This window comes from Sphaerodactylus townsendi, linkage group LG11 (genome assembly GCF_021028975.2).
Source record: "Sphaerodactylus townsendi isolate TG3544 linkage group LG11, MPM_Stown_v2.3, whole genome shotgun sequence".
NCBI classification, from domain to species: Eukaryota; Metazoa; Chordata; class Lepidosauria; order Squamata; family Sphaerodactylidae; genus Sphaerodactylus; species Sphaerodactylus townsendi.
The window spans coordinates 62,530,385-62,546,985 of record NC_059435.1 but is presented as its reverse complement, the minus strand read 5'-3'; the positions used below and the strand labels follow the sequence as shown (position 1 = coordinate 62,546,985).

At 54.4% G+C, this 16,601-nt stretch overlaps 1 protein-coding gene across 3 annotated transcripts in view; it reads right to left on the bottom strand.

Moving 5' to 3' along the window:
- The window catches only part of CCNY (cyclin Y), a 111,858-nt gene that overhangs the window by 31,136 nt on the left and 64,121 nt on the right, over positions 1–16,601 (bottom strand). For all 3 annotated transcript variants that reach the window (XR_007245772.1, XM_048511170.1, XM_048511171.1), the window contains exons 2-3: positions 6,990–7,064; positions 1,034–1,068 (exon numbers count right to left, since the gene is read on the bottom strand). Coding sequence is in view for 2 of the 3 variants with exons in the window: in XM_048511170.1 (XP_048367127.1) it covers positions 1,034–1,068; positions 6,990–7,064 (110 nt within the window). In the remaining variant the exon portion in view is untranslated. The remainder of the gene's footprint in view (positions 1–1,033; positions 1,069–6,989; positions 7,065–16,601) is intronic.

The window sequence follows — 16,601 nt, the reverse complement described above, 5'->3', positions numbered from 1 at the left end:
CCACTAATATCTTCAAAAATAACTGTATTAACAGCGGATCATCAAATCCTCTGAAGATGCCAGCCACAGATGCAGGCGAAACATCAGGAGAGAATGCTGCTATAACACGGCCATACAACCCAGAAACCACACAGCACACCAGTGATTCTGGCCGTGAAAGCCTTCGACAATAAACTGTATTTTATTTGACGCAAGCAACATTTTACTAGCTACCTTTCTGTCTTATAGTATATCAATGCCTTTAAACTGAGAAAAGTGAGATTTGTACTCAACTTCAAAATTTTCCTGTCATTTATTTATTTTATTTACACCCTGACTTCATCCCCAACAAAGATCCAATGCAGCTTACATCATTCTCCTCTCCTCCTTCACAATAACCCTGTGAGGTGGGCTGAGTGAGTATGACTGGCCCAAATAGCGAATTTCTACAGTAGAGCAGGAATCTGAACCTAGGTCTCCCAGATCCTCGTCTGATATTCCAATCACTACATCACATTAGATCTTAACTCTCTTTTTTTGGTCAACTTTTAAAGTTTAGTACCTTAAAATTTGAAGAGTTTGTATTCTGAGTAACAAAATGTGTGCTATTTTTATAATCGGGTGGATTTACTGATTAGGTCAATACACTTTTGACTTTCCTCAACTGCACACTAAGCCAAATTGCTTGCCAACAAACCTCTAAGACAGTGATTCCCAACTGGGGTTCTGCAGTACCCTGGGGTGCCGTGAGCACATCCCAAAGGTACCACAACAACGCTACCGCCCCCTCCCTTTGCAGTGTGTCCCACTGGCACCACCAAGGATGTGGAGCTGGAACAGGGGCCAGGGCCTGCTGCAAGGTCAGCAGCCGTTCCCCCCGGTGCTTCCCTTCACCCTGGGAGTGGAAGGTGGGGGGATGGCGGGGCATACAACCCGTAGGGTACCATGAGATATGAAGAGCGAGGTCAAGGGTACCGCGACGTTGAAAAGGTTGAGAAACACTGCTCTAAGGTATATTTGCAGATACTAATTCAGAAAGGCTTTTTTTACTTACGTGATTTATGTAGACACTCTTGCGTTTTTCTCTCACTGTGGAAACATAAAAATGTAGAAGAAATGTTATATATGCCTTCATTATTTACCATCAAAAATAGAAAAAAATACAATTTGTTAAAACAAGCAAACAAATAGAAAGCATCTCATTATTTCACTTATAAACTTGAAATTTAAATTTGCTACTGCACTGCCTAATAACAAACTGAATGCTTTTCATATGCAGCCTAGTGAACAGGTATTAAAATATCATTTCCCAAAATAAGTAACTCTAGTCCTATGGACCAGGTGTTCAGTTTGAATGGTACTCCTGTGTGCAGACAGAGAAAGCTTTTGATAGACTTGAATGAAACCACAGATTAAACATGTTTTAACAAGGTTAAAATTTCTATGCAGATTTTCCCGCAATATTTATCAATGATGGATATGAAATTTCTATTCTATAGAGACAAAAAATAAAGCTTTGGTACTGAAAGAATCAGTGCAGTGGTTAGAGTGTTGGGCCATGACCAGGACAATCCATGTTCCAACCTGCCCCCCTCTCCAGTGGTGGTATCCAAAAATTTTAGTAACAGGTTCCCTCGCCAGCCCCCCCTCAGCAAAGGGGGCAGAGGCATACCTAGGCAAACCTGATCCCTGGGCAAAACCTGAGTTGGATGCCCCACTCATGGGCAGCCACCCCACCATGACCCCCCAAATTTTTTTTGCACCAGGTCATTTCTAAATCACCATCACATTATAGAAAACGGCTCAACTCACAAATCTGAACACAGCAATGGTGAAACACACAGGTTCTTTGATAGAGACTGGTGAGATAAAAGGTACGAAAGGCTGAGAATCAATGAATTGCAGTACCTGAAAGGGATTAACCCAGTTCAGGGAGTTACATTATTAGTTGCAATTGCTATATGGAACCTTCACGTTCAAAGGCAGTATGCCTCTCGGGGAGGCGAGGACGTGGAGATGGAAAAGCGGACCCAATTAGTAACCCCCTCTCGGCACACACAAATAATTAGTAACCCACTCTCGGGGACTGGTGAGAACCTGCTGGATCCCACCTCTGCCCCTCTCCCAAATAATGAAAGGTCAGTGGGTGACCCTAGGTCAGTTACAGTCTGTTTAACTTATGAGGATAAAATGGGAGCAGGATGAACCATATATTACTCCTTGAGCTCCTTGGAGAAAGGACAGAATGAAAATCTGATGGATACAAAAGTAAACCATAAGCAGCCTCCAAAACTCTGGGGTTCAGTATTGTTTTACTCTGCAAGCCCCTTGAGCTTGTATCCCTTTGTACTGCACACAAGGCACAGAGTAACATCAGACAACTGGAAAACCAACATTAATAATTACCTGTTTTGCATAGATGGCAGGGACATTTAGTTACAAATGTGAAGCCTGACATAACAGGAATTTAAATGAAGCTGAACACGTCTTCGGTTGTGGTTGAGAGATTCCAGTGACAAGCTCCCTTTTGTTTTGTCCCCAAAACATGGTTACCTTATTTCTCAGGCTAAAAAGACGGGATCGCTGCCAAGATTTCTTAAATAGCTTTTTTATTTTTAAAACCTGATGTTTGCTAGTTAAACTGTTAACCTTTTTAATAAAGAAGAGAGAAATAAATTGGGCGGCATTGAAATAAAGAGGAAATGCAATTTTTGTCACGCCATGGCACTTTTCTGTTACTCCTTTGTGCACTGCCTTAGAGACAGCTTTAATGGGGGACTTCAAAGGACAAAAGGAAATATCCTTGAGTTAATAATTACACATCAATTACAACCATTCTGATAGCTTTAAATAATTTAGTGCAGGAATAAAGCTACATTGCTTCTATTTCAGGGAATTGCTAACCTAAAAGAAAGTGTACATGTATCCAGAGCCAAGTGACTCTCAACCCTTAAAATGAGATTTCCCCCTCTTTCTGCTTAAACAGACAATTGTTCCTGTACAACTGTTTAGTAAAGAAATGAAATATTTACTCAGTAAAATGACTGGGCAGGGAACTTACCGTATATGACAGAAGAGAAGACATAGTGTGGATGAGAAAGAAATGCGGACGGGACCAGAACCATCTAATGATGATTCCAAACTCCTGTCTACCAAAACTTGCAGTTCTTACTCACAAATGACTCAGTTGTCACAAGGGAGATCTTGTCTGGGGTCAAAACAATTACATTATCTAAAATACATAGAGTTGTATAGCTTCTAAAATAGTAGAAGATAGAGTTAAATGTTGAAGAAAAACTTTATACTATGCTCAAATGTTGTATAAAGGGTCTACTCAAATCAATATGCTTTAATGGTTATAGCAACCAATTTCAGTTAGGTTTTCATTCTGCGTTCCTCTTTACAATCACCACTTTAAAATGATCCCTGGGAGAGTTCAGTACGCTTCTTCAGACCTGACTATCCTAGGGTTTCAAGATGAGAACACATCTAATTGCCTCTATATAGAAATCTAGTACATTGTGGATTTATCTCCAATACTGCAGCCTACTTACCACCTGCTTCCATCAAGCTATCTATCTTATTTTGGGAATGGAATTTCACAGCTTTGCAAGCATGGCCTAAATTTAGAAATTCTGAAAAGCATTTTGGGAGCGAGAAGCTGTATGATAACAAAAAAACTCTGCTTGAAAACAGGGGCTGAAACCAGAGAATTAGACATGTGTACAGATCATGATCTTGAGTAAAAGAGAAAGTCATCTTTATTGCTCTGTCAAGTACTGGACAGCTGAAAGCACAGGTGTCAAACTTGTGGCCCTCCGGTTGTTATGGACTACAGTTCCCATCATCCCCTGCCAGCATCATGCTGGCAGGGAATGATGGAAACTGTAGTCCATAACATCTAACTGTAGTCCATAACATCTGGAGGGTCGTGAGTTTGACACCTAGGGCTTAAAGTGTGGGCTACAAAACAAGCTCCCTGTTTGGGCATATTTAAAGGGAACCTTAATTTCAGAAATTCTGCATGTTTCGTGACTCCCAATTCCTACAGTCCTGGCATCTGGAATGACTCAGTCTACTCTTCACTACAGCAGACTACATAACTGATAGGAACCCAACTCGCTTCATGCAGCAAATACGTGGTATCCCTAAGCAAATCTGCTTTTCTCCAGAGAAGTTGATTTGAAAACATGGTGCACTTTCACTTGGTCCTCTAGTCTAGACCCTAACCTACAAAATGGTTTAAAAAACCCTTTCCCCAGAACAAACAATGATGGCCAGCAAGGTGCTTGCTGACAAGTATAATCTATCAACATACCTAATCATCAACATAGCCCTACTTGTAGATACTTAAATCCGCAAATCAAGGCCATGTAGACAGAAGGGAAATTAGTCCGCAAAGGTTTGCAGGAAAATTTGAAAAGTTAAAAAATGGAGAGGGACTTGAAATACCCTCCCCCAAAAACAGTTGAACGCTGATTGTGCAAGCACTGATTGTACAATGCACCCTTGTTCCCCCTCCCCCAAGGGGGAACTGAAAAAGGAATGTTGCATGTGGTGTGCCGGGGGGGGGGGCGGGGGGAGGAATAGGAGACTCTACTTCTGCTGCTCCCCACAGCTTGGTGAGCAGAGCAGCTGCTGCAAGGGATGGAGAGCAGAGGGAGCAGGTGAGAGGGATGGATCGAAAGCCAGAGTAGCAGAGAGTGAGTAGATAGGCACAGCAATAGGAAGGGGTTGCGGGAGATCAGAGAAGGGAGAGGGAACATTTCTGTCTTAGGAAAGTCCCTGCAAGAGGGAGCAGAGGAACCAAAGGTGGTTAGGTAAGTGAGCAGTGGGGCAGATGGGATATCTTTATTCTAGAAATACAAATTCGCTGTCAAGTAACACTTTCCACTTCACTTCACCCTGCAACTTCAGAGCTGCACCGTACAACAGAAGTTCAGCTGCATAGTTTACTTTTGAAGAAGTCTTTCAAGAGGCCAGAGAAGTAAAATATCTTGTAAGGCAAGAAAGGGGTTCCCCAGGAAAAAAAATGGGATATTCTGGAAAAATTGAAACATATGCAATGCTTTCCTTCAATCGAAACTATAATCTATTTTGCTACTTTAACATATAAAATGTATAATTTATAACTCATATATTCAACTGTCTGCCCGTGCAACTAATCTGTAATCATGCTGGGAAAGCAGTCAAAGTTTTGTCATGCACCAAAAGTTATACGATGAATACCGGGAACTGTAAAGTGTGCTACCATTTCTCCTCACTATTTTCAGAGCTTTGTCTCAGGGATCACATAGCAAACGTAATGTTTGCATCACTAGAGTAGACTACCCAATATAATGGTATTGAATGAGACCCAAAAAAGTCTAATGCAATCCTCTAAAAATGGGCATTGGAGTGGGAACAGGATATACCAGTGGTGGCGAACCTATGGCACTCCAGATGTTCATGGACTACAATTCCCATCAGCCCCTGCCAATTGGCCATGCTGGCAGGGGCTGATGGGAATTGTAGTTCATGAACATCTGAAGTGCCATAGGTTCGCCACCACAGGGATATACATTCCCAACACCAAGACAACAGAACTACCGTGTTTCCCCGAAAATAAGACCTACCCTGAAAATAAGCCCTATCATGATTTTTCAGGCTTTTCGGAGGATGCTTAAAATATAAGCCCAACTGCAAAAATAAGCCCTACCGGTAGTTACAGATCAGGATGGTGTGATCCAACAGGGTACTCCCTGCCAATGAGGATGCAGCTTTCATCACACGTGATGGGGAAGCAACGGGGCTGCAGAGAGCCCGCCTTAATGAATTGTGAGGGTACTGTATTTCCCCTAAAATAAGCCCGTCCCCGAAAATAAGCCCTAATGCATCTTTTGGTGCAAAAATTAACCCAAGACCCAGTCATATTTTCGGGGAAACACGTAACACTCTCTCGATTTTGCCATGGTATGGATTTCACTGCTTTGACCACGAGGCAACATGTTCACCCTCGTTCTGAACGGAGGGGAGAAGAGTGGTGGGAGGATTTGCTTGCCCTCTGTAACATCAAACTTACATGATGGCATCACGACATCATCTTCCTTTGCTATCTCTCAATTGAAAGTATCTGAGACTGGGAATGGCAGCACTGAAGGAGCCTTTTTTATTTGCTACCACCGCATTTGCTGAATTTCATCCAGCTCAGCCGATTCGATGGTGTGAACCCTGCTAACCAAGGCTAGATTCACCTAATAAAGAAATGTCTAGCCTCTTCTTGAATGATATTTTGCTGATCCAGTCTGACTTGTGCTTCCATTTGGATGCAGAGCAGGTAGTTATAGTGACAGAAACACTGTCTGGTCAATTTTTTTAATGGATCGTTTCCAATTGATCTACCTGATGGATGTTGACAAGATCTTTGGAGCTGTGAAAGCCACCCCGTGTAAATTGAATCCTAGCCTACTAGGCTGCTGAAACTGTCACAGGAGAATATTAGGGACCCTGTCACCAAACGCATGAGTTATTATTTTACCTGATTACACTTCCGAAGAAGCTTCAGCCAAGAATAATTTGGTAAATTATAAACTAGTTTCTAATCTGGGGGGGGGGGGAGGGGGTTGAGGTAAAATAATCACATGTAAAGACTCATTCGCTGAAAATCTTGATTATGTGGGTTCACAAATTGTATTTAAAAATGTGCCTGGAAACTATTCCTGTTATATTTTGTGAAGTTCATGTCCAAAAGCACGACTTAAAAGATACTTTCCCCCTGAGATCCTTTTGTTAACACCTTCGAAAATGGAAATAAACCACATGTAAAATCCTGTTCTAAATAACTTCATTTATGACCAAATAAAGTCAAGGGTAGCCTAATTCTAAGCATTTGTGTTGGGTAATCTGCCCTGTAAATGCCAAGGTAGCACAGAAAATAACAGGCGTCTAGTAGATTGATAGTAGGCTTTTTATTATTTGTATGGTTCTCCAGTATTCTTCCTTCCAAAAATAGGATAAAATTTGTTACTTACCATCTGTTTGAGATTTGCTGAGGAATAACGTGCTGGCTTGAGGATGATCCGAAGGGTTGAACTCCATATTCAAATCTTGGAAAAGAGAGGAAAAACAGAGACTGTGATTTATTGAGGGACAGGAGCACCATCTTGATTTCATTTTCTAAACATACATTCATCCATTTTAAAGCAGCATTTAAAAATGTATGAGCTCGAGACCCTGAATTATAGCCACTGCTTTCACAGCAAGCTCCTTTTCAAAGGAGAGTCTATTTAGGCGTTATTCTTAAGCGGTCTTTCAAAAAGACCTAAGTAATAGAACAGTGATGGCAAACCTATGGCACGGGTGCCAGAGGTGGCACTCGGCGCCCTCTCTGTGGGCATGCGCTCACAGAGTTTGTCATGTGGGGGGCGGAAAATCACCCCCCACACACACACATCTAGGCTTGCCTGGGCCACTGAGCACAACATGCACGGACTGCGGTGAGCAGGGAGGACTTGGCTGGCGGGCCTGGTGCACGTGCTCCAGGTGGCTGCTGCCCAAGGGGGGGGTGCAGAGGAGGCAGAGAGGCACAAAGCGGTGCACACAGGACTTGCTGGAGGCTAGAGCAGGCTGGCCCCTGCTTGAGCGGGTGAGGCAAAGGAAGAGGGAGCCAACCGGTTTTTTCTAAACTAAAACCTCAGCATTCAGGTTAAATTGCCGGGTTGGCACGAGGAGGAGGAGGAGGAGGAGGAGGAGGAGGAGGAGGAGGAGGAGGAGGAGGAGGAGGAGGAGGAGGAGGAGGAGGAGGAGGAGGAGGAGGAGGAGGAGGAGGAGGAGGAGGAGGAGAAGGAGGAGGAGGAGGAGGAGGAGGAGGAGGAGGAGGAGAAGGAGAAGGAGAAGGAGAAGGAGAAGGAGAAGGAGAAGGAGAAGGAGAAGGAGAAGGAGAAGAAGAAGGAGAAGAAGAAGAAGAAGAAGAAGAAGAGTTTGGATTTATATCCCCCCTTTCTCTCCTGCAGGAGACTCAAAGGGGCTTACAATCTCCTTGCCCTTCCTCCCTCACAACAAACACCCTGTGAGGTAGGTGGGGCTGAGAGAGCTCCAAGAAGCTGTGACTAGCCCAAGGTCACCCAGCTGGTGTGTGTGGGAGTGCACAGGCTAATCTGAATTCCCCAGATAAGCCTCCACAGCTCAGGCGGCAGAGCTGGGAATCAAACCCGGTTCCTCCAGATTAGATACACAAGCTCTTAACCTCCTACGCCACTGCTGCTCCTTGTTGGGTTTGGGTTGCAATTTGGGCACTCAGTCTCAAAAAGGTTCGCCATCACTGTAATAGAAGGTTCCGATTGTTAACACAAGAACATCGCCTTTTGTCAGACTTGACAGAATTCACTTTCAGACACAAAGCTGACTTCAGGCAAGATCATGGTCAGAGTGCTGGATTTTAAATAACTAAGGTCTGAGAGCAAATCCACACCGACGTATGAATCCAGCAGTGTGGTTGTGGGATAGTGATTACCTCCCAACCTAACCTACCAATACATGGTTGTTGTGAGGACTGAAAAAGAGGAAGGGGGGGGGGGGGAATCCAGATATGCTGCTCTAAATCCCTTTCAAGGAACACTGAATACAAATGTATTATTCTGGACTTCTAAACTGCCATTTGCCTGCGGTGCAGCTGGGAACAAAAGGCAGAAGCTTAAGAGGAAAGAATAGTTTTACTTTTTCTTTTAGGCCATAGGCAGTTTGGCTACTAATTCTTTTTATTAGGCCAAAACGTTCTGTGGATTCATTTGAAGGGTGGAGCTACTGTTAGAAGTGGGCACCTACAAGAGGGTGGGTTCATGTAAAGAACAGAGCAAGAGAGCCTTCAGACACCTTTGGCATTCTGACACAACCCCAAAATAGCTGCCAAAGGAGGCAAAGTCAAAATATCAGGAAATGAATGACTCTAATAGTAATTCCTCAACATTTCAAGCAGAAGCTCTGTTTAACTCGGTGCCTTTTAATCTGTACAGCCAATCAGAAGTTCTGCTGGCAAAAAGCCCCACCTGGTCCTTCTCACCTTCTAAAAGCACTACATGAGACCCATGGGCCCTGTGTTGGAAACCTCTTAGATCAGTGGTGGCGAACCTTTGGCACTCCAGATGTTATGGACTACAATTCCCATCAGCCCCTTCCAGCATGGCCAATTGGCCCATGGAAGAGCTGATAAGAATAATAATCCTATCTGGAGGTAAAAGTCGCTACCTGACAGATAATTCCTTTTGACTGTATGGAGACCACTTTGGTAACAACCACATCAGCACCTCTGCCCAAACTGTGATGCACATGCATTAACCTCAGTTAATGCCATTAACCTCAGTTTCAAGTCGATGAAATCCAGCGGCAACTTAAAGTTTTTAAAAAGTTATTCCAGTATGCACTTTCATGAGAAAGAGTTCACTGGAATTCTCTTTGACTACCAAAACAGCTATCCAGAGAATCATAGAACCTGTATGTATGAAAGTCATATGAGACAGTATGTTGTTAATAGGGAAACTGGACAAGTGAAAAAGATGAAAGGATACAACCCATTATCCATATATTGTATTGTATTGTATTATTCGATTTGTATACCGCCCTCCCCCGAAGGGCACCACAGTTAAAGGTAGAGAAACTTAGAGGCAACACATGGAACCTTTGATGATTTCTCATACTCAGAAAGGAAATCTGGGCACTGAACCATGAGGAAAGGCAGAATATAAACACTCTAGTCCTAAAAAATAAAGCACTAAGCAATTGAATGTCCCGACAACAAACCCTCTGGGCTTGCTGTCGTGAGACTCAGTTGGTTCCTGCCCATGGAGCAGAAGTACCTTAGTGGTGCTGCTCTGTGGGCTGCCAGAAGCCCTCCCGTCTCCCCATCTACTGTCACTCCAACCATGGAACAGCTGTTCTGCGGCTGGGCAGTCAGGCCACAAAGCAGCTGCTCCGCAGGCCCTGCCACCCCTCACCGTCTCCCCAATCCACCTCCAAGACCGGACCTGTGGAGCAGCTCCATGACCCCAGCCACTCCTCTCCACCTCCCTCTCCTACCCCAACCATCCTAATTCGACCCCCCAACCCAAAGCCTCACCTTGCCACCCTCCTCCACCCCCACCCCAAGCCTTACCTTCCAATCTTCCCCCACCCCAATACTCAACTTCTACCCCTCCCCCAACCCCTAGCCACACCTCCCACCACCCCAACCCTCACCTTTCCACTCTCCCCCGCTCTAGCCACTCCTTGCTACCCCACCCTAATATTTACCTTGCTAACCTCCCCCACCCCTAGCCACACCTCCCACCTTCCCAAACCGCACCCTGCGGACACTGATCTGGTAAGAATCACCCTGGGAGCAGAGTGAGATATTATTATGTGTGTAATCTACAACCCAATCCGAGCCCATGTCCCCTGCAGCTAGAAGCTGCTAGTAAGCAAGCAAGCAAGCAAGCAAGCAAGCAAATAAATAAATAAATAAATAAATAAATAAATGCAAACAAGATGTATACAAATAAATTCTGGTGTGAATAAATGTTTTTATTCGCAGTGGCGTAGGAGGTTAAGAGCTCGTGTATCTAATCTGGAGGAACCAGGTTTGATTCCCAGCTCTGCCACCTGAGCTGTGGAGGCTTATCTGGGGAATTCAGATTAGCCTGTGCACTCCCACACACGCCAGCTGGGTGACCTTGGGCTAGTCACAGCTTCTCGGAGCTCTCTCAGCCTCACCCACCTCACAGGGTGTTTGTTGTGAGGGGGGAAGGGCAAGGAGATTGTAAGCCCCTTTGAGTCTCCTGCAGGAGAGAAAGGGGGGATATAAATCCAAAACTCTTCTTCTCTTTCAGTCACGGAAATCAAACTGCTAGGAGCTTCCTCAAAAGGTCATGCCTATGATAAAAACCAGCAAGGATTCATTTTGTTTGGGCAACACTGCCAGAAGCTCACAACTATTAAAAATATACTGCGTTTACAGAAACCTAGTTAACAGGCCCTGAAACCTGAGTAGGATAACCAGTTCATGCCCCTATCAGATATATAAACCTATTTAGCACAATTATAGCCCCAATTGTGCAATTTGGCCCAAAGGGGGAAAATTGCCTTTTAATGCATTATTAATGGAAACTTTGCTGTGCGCTGCTCTATGTGACTTTTAAAAAATTCTTTACTTCAGACTGACCCAGAGTTTAAAAGCAAGTAATCACTGGAGGGAGAGGGGTAGGGGGGGATGACACAAGTAGAAGAAATAGAAGAGAAGGTATCTTGGCATCGTTTTAAAGAAGAAAAGAGGAAAAACATTCCTTAAACTCATTAGTGCACAGGAAAAAAGGCTATCACAAAAAGACTGAAAGCCAGGTATCCTAGCAACTGGCAACTTCTGAGGAATTCTCATCAGAGCTTTCTTGGGTGCGCAACAGAAAATACAAGTATTAGTTCCCTGGTTTTATTAAAATGTTACCAGAACAAACCTCAAAAGGAAAAACACACACATTTGTTTTGGAGAAAAGACCCTATTTCTTGACACCTTTCAGTCAGCCTCATTTTATATGCCTGGCTTGCACTGGAGTTCCTGTATCAAATTAGAAACCTGTAAACAGGAACACTTTGGTACAAGGGGGTCCAGAGTCAATGGCTCTTTCTCCCCCTCCCCTCCCCAGCCACTATTTTGCTATTATCCCTTTATGTTCCGTAACGGCCCACCATCCATCTCACACATTTTCTGCCAAAAAGAAACGGGAGATATTTCTGACCTTTCCGCTCAGATGAGAACCATTACTGGCATCCTTCTTGGGTGACAATGGGATTAACTACTGTAATTGCCCAAACCTGAAAACTGTTGGTCTGGCATTATATGCCACGAGGTAAAGTTTCTTGCTCACCTTCCCCGAATGGACTGAATGCATTCTCACTGGTTTGGTCCTCCAACCAGGAAAGTTTTCTACCCTACAGTTCTTTTATTTACCAGCTAAGTCCTTTACAGCCTGCCTTTCTCACCGAGACTCAACACGTATTACACAGGGCAAGAAACTGTAGATCAACAAAATGGGACATTCAACAGATGATACAGCTGAGGTTTGGATTGCAAAAAAATCTGAAAACGGGCAGAAATCTAGCAACACAGCTGCAACCAAGCGTAAGTATCAACATGACACTTTAGATGATGCAGGAATCACACAGCAGAATCATGCTTTTAGCGACAGAAAGTACATACGAGGCACTGTAGTCCAGTGCCCATTCAATGGTAAATCTCCTCTCCCCTGAAATATCTCAAAAGAATCAAGACAGCAAAATATGTGATTAGTCATCAGATTAAGAACACAGAAAGCTCTGGTTCGTTTGTTTGAACATGAGCTGTAAATATCAGTCAAGGACACTGACTCCTCCTCTGTGAAGGCATCCTCAGATATTTTTTCCCTTTTTTCTAATGCAAACTAATAGCTTTTAGAAGAAGCAAATGGGTACCAGAGGTTGGAACAGTTACTATCAGAGCCAGAATCCCTGTGTTAGTAAACAAATCTGTTACATAATCAAGATTAAATTGCCCCAAACCATTATAAATAGCATGTGTTGTCTTTAGTCTTTCTGTCTTGCGATAGCCAGAAATAAAAGGGTTCTTGAGAAATAATCACAAGTTGCTTGGGGGTGGGGAGGAGAAGGCCATCTCCCTTCACAGATGGTATCTTGCTGAGGGGAAAAATCAACAAAAACGATAACTTGCATAACTATCTATTCATTAATCTTTTATCGCAACTAATTTCTAAAACAAACGCTTACAATACCTGTCAGGGAAGTGCAGTTATCAATTTTTCATAGCCGTTTGAACCAATGGCATTTGAATTCTATGGGACAGTGTGAGGTCAGAAAAAGGCAGGTAGGCTAGGTTGCAGCCCAGCTTATCAAGATTACTTGACAGTTCCCAAACGTTGATGAGCCTTTAGGTTGGCTCGCCCTAATTCGATCCCAATGGCAGAACTCTCTGGCTGCACTGACGAAATTCATTTACGGATACGTTTTGTAGCTGTAAGGCAGGAAGCCTTAACACCTTGCCCCAACATCTATTGGACTGTCCAAAATTCCAAGGATCATGGGGGGGTGGGGGGGGGGGGGGGTGGGGGGGGGGGGGGGTGGGGGGGGGGGGGGGTGGGGGGGGGGGGGGGTGGGGGGGGGGGGGGGTGGGGGGGGGGGGGGGTGGGGGGGGGGGGGGGTGGGGGGGGGGGGGGGTGGGGGGGGGGGGGGGTGGGGGGGGGGGGGGGTGGGGGGGGGGGGGGGTGGGGGGGGGGGGGGGTGGGGGGGGGGGGGGGTGGGGGGGGGGGGGGGTGGGGGGGGGGGGGGGTGGGGGGGGGGGGGGGTGGGGGGGGGGGGGGGTGGGGGGGGGGGGGGGTGGGGGGGGGGGGGGGTGGGGGGGGGGGGGGGTGGGGGGGGGGGGGGGTGGGGGGGGGGGGGGGTGGGGGGGGGGGGGGGTGGGGGGGGGGGGGGGTGGGGGGGGGGGGGGGTGGGGGGGGGGGGGGGTGGGGGGGGGGGGGGGTGGGGGGGGGGGGGGGTGGGGGGGGGGGGGGGTGGGGGGGGGGGGGGGTGGGGGGGGGGGGGGGTGGGGGGGGGGGGGGGTGGGGGGGGGGGGGGGTGGGGGGGGGGGGGGGTGGGGGGGGGGGGGGGTGGGGGGGGGGGGGGGTGGGGGGGGGGGGGGGTGGGGGGGGGGGGGGGTGGGGGGGGGGGGGGGTGGGGGGGGGGGGGGGTGGGGGGGGGGGGGGGTGGGGGGGGGGGGGGGTGGGGGGGGGGGGGGGTGGGGGGGGGGGGGGGTGGGGGGGGGGGGGGGTGGGGGGGGGGGGGGGTGGGGGGGGGGGGGGGTGGGGGGGGGGGGGGGTGGGGGGGGGGGGGGGTGGGGGGGGGGGGGGGTGGGGGGGGGGGGGGGTGGGGGGGGGGGGGGGTGGGGGGGGGGGGGGGTGGGGGGGGGGGGGGGTGGGGGGGGGGGGGGGTGGGGGGGGGGGGGGGTGGGGGGGGGGGGGGGTGGGGGGGGGGGGGGGTGGGGGGGGGGGGGGGTGGGGGGGGGGGGGGGTGGGGGGGGGGGGGGGTGGGGGGGGGGGGGGGTGGGGGGGGGGGGGGGTGGGGGGGGGGGGGGGTGGGGGGGGGGGGGGGTGGGGGGGGGGGGGGGTGGGGGGGGGGGGGGGTGGGGGGGGGGGGGGGTGGGGGGGGGGGGGGGTGGGGGGGGGGGGGGGTGGGGGGGGGGGGGGGTGGGGGGGGGGGGGGGTGGGGGGGGGGGGGGGTGGGGGGGGGGGGGGGTGGGGGGGGGGGGGGGTGGGGGGGGGGGGGGGTGGGGGGGGGGGGGGGTGGGGGGGGGGGGGGGTGGGGGGGGGGGGGGGTGGGGGGGGGGGGGGGTGGGGGGGGGGGGGGGTGGGGGGGGGGGGGGGTGGGGGGGGGGGGGGGTGGGGGGGGGGGGGGGTGGGGGGGGGGGGGGGTGGGGGGGGGGGGGGGTGGGGGGGGGGGGGGGTGGGGGGGGGGGGGGGTGGGGGGGGGGGGGGGTGGGGGGGGGGGGGGGTGGGGGGGGGGGGGGGTGGGGGGGGGGGGGGGTGGGGGGGGGGGGGGGTGGGGGGGGGGGGGGGTGGGGGGGGGGGGGGGTGGGGGGGGGGGGGGGTGGGGGGGGGGGGGGGTGGGGGGGGGGGGGGGTGGGGGGGGGGGGGGGTGGGGGGGGGGGGGGGTGGGGGGGGGGGGGGGTGGGGGGGGGGGGGGGTGGGGGGGGGGGGGGGTGGGGGGGGGGGGGGGTGGGGGGGGGGGGGGGTGGGGGGGGGGGGGGGTGGGGGGGGGGGGGGGTGGGGGGGGGGGGGGGTGGGGGGGGGGGGGGGTGGGGGGGGGGGGGGGTGGGGGGGGGGGGGGGTGGGGGGGGGGGGGGGTGGGGGGGGGGGGGGGTGGGGGGGGGGGGGGGTGGGGGGGGGGGGGGGTGGGGGGGGGGGGGGGTGGGGGGGGGGGGGGGTGGGGGGGGGGGGGGGTGGGGGGGGGGGGGGGTGGGGGGGGGGGGGGGTGGGGGGGGGGGGGGGTGGGGGGGGGGGGGGGTGGGGGGGGGGGGGGGTGGGGGGGGGGGGGGGTGGGGGGGGGGGGGGGTGGGGGGGGGGGGGGGTGGGGGGGGGGGGGGGTGGGGGGGGGGGGGGGTGGGGGGGGGGGGGGGTGGGGGGGGGGGGGGGTGGGGGGGGGGGGGGGTGGGGGGGGGGGGGGGTGGGGGGGGGGGGGGGTGGGGGGGGGGGGGGGTGGGGGGGGGGGGGGGTGGGGGGGGGGGGGGGTGGGGGGGGGGGGGGGTGGGGGGGGGGGGGGGTGGGGGGGGGGGGGGGTGGGGGGGGGGGGGGGTGGGGGGGGGGGGGGGTGGGGGGGGGGGGGGGTGGGGGGGGGGGGGGGTGGGGGGGGGGGGGGGTGGGGGGGGGGGGGGGTGGGGGGGGGGGGGGGTGGGGGGGGGGGGGGGTGGGGGGGGGGGGGGGTGGGGGGGGGGGGGGGTGGGGGGGGGGGGGGGTGGGGGGGGGGGGGGGTGGGGGGGGGGGGGGGTGGGGGGGGGGGGGGGTGGGGGGGGGGGGGGGTGGGGGGGGGGGGGGGTGGGGGGGGGGGGGGGTGGGGGGGGGGGGGGGTGGGGGGGGGGGGGGGTGGGGGGGGGGGGGGGTGGGGGGGGGGGGGGGTGGGGGGGGGGGGGGGTGGGGGGGGGGGGGGGTGGGGGGGGGGGGGGGTGGGGGGGGGGGGGGGTGGGGGGGGGGGGGGGTGGGGGGGGGGGGGGGTGGGGGGGGGGGGGGGTGGGGGGGGGGGGGGGTGGGGGGGGGGGGGGGTGGGGGGGGGGGGGGGTGGGGGGGGGGGGGGGTGGGGGGGGGGGGGGGTGGGGGGGGGGGGGGGTGGGGGGGGGGGGGGGTGGGGGGGGGGGGGGGTGGGGGGGGGGGGGGGTGGGGGGGGGGGGGGGTGGGGGGGGGGGGGGGTGGGGGGGGGGGGGGGTGGGGGGGGGGGGGGGTGGGGGGGGGGGGGGGTGGGGGGGGGGGGGGGTGGGGGGGGGGGGGGGTGGGGGGGGGGGGGGGTGGGGGGGGGGGGGGGTGGGGGGGGGGGGGGGTGGGGGGGGGGGGGGGTGGGGGGGGGGGGGGGTGGGGGGGGGGGGGGGTGGGGGGGGGGGGGGGTGGGGGGGGGGGGGGGTGGGGGGGGGGGGGGGTGGGGGGGGGGGGGGGTGGGGGGGGGGGGGGGTGGGGGGGGGGGGGGGTGGGGGGGGGGGGGGGTGGGGGGGGGGGGGGGTGGGGGGGGGGGGGGGTGGGGGGGGGGGGGGGTGGGGGGGGGGGGGGGTGGGGGGGGGGGGGGGTGGGGGGGGGGGGGGGTGGGGGGGGGGGGGGGTGGGGGGGGGGGGGGGTGGGGGGGGGGGGGGGTGGGGGGGGGGGGGGGTGGGGGGGGGGGGGGGTGGGGGGGGGGGGGGGTGGGGGGGGGGGGGGGTGGGGGGGGGGGGGGGTGGGGGGGGGGGGGGGTGGGGGGGGGGGGGGGTGGGGGGGGGGGGGGGTGGGGGGGGGGGGGGGTGGGGGGGGGGGGGGGTGGGGGGGGGGGGGGGTGGGGGGGGGGGGGGGTGGGGGGGGGGGGGGGTGGGGGGGGGGGGGGGTGGGGGGGGGGGGGGGTGGGGGGGGGGGGGGGTG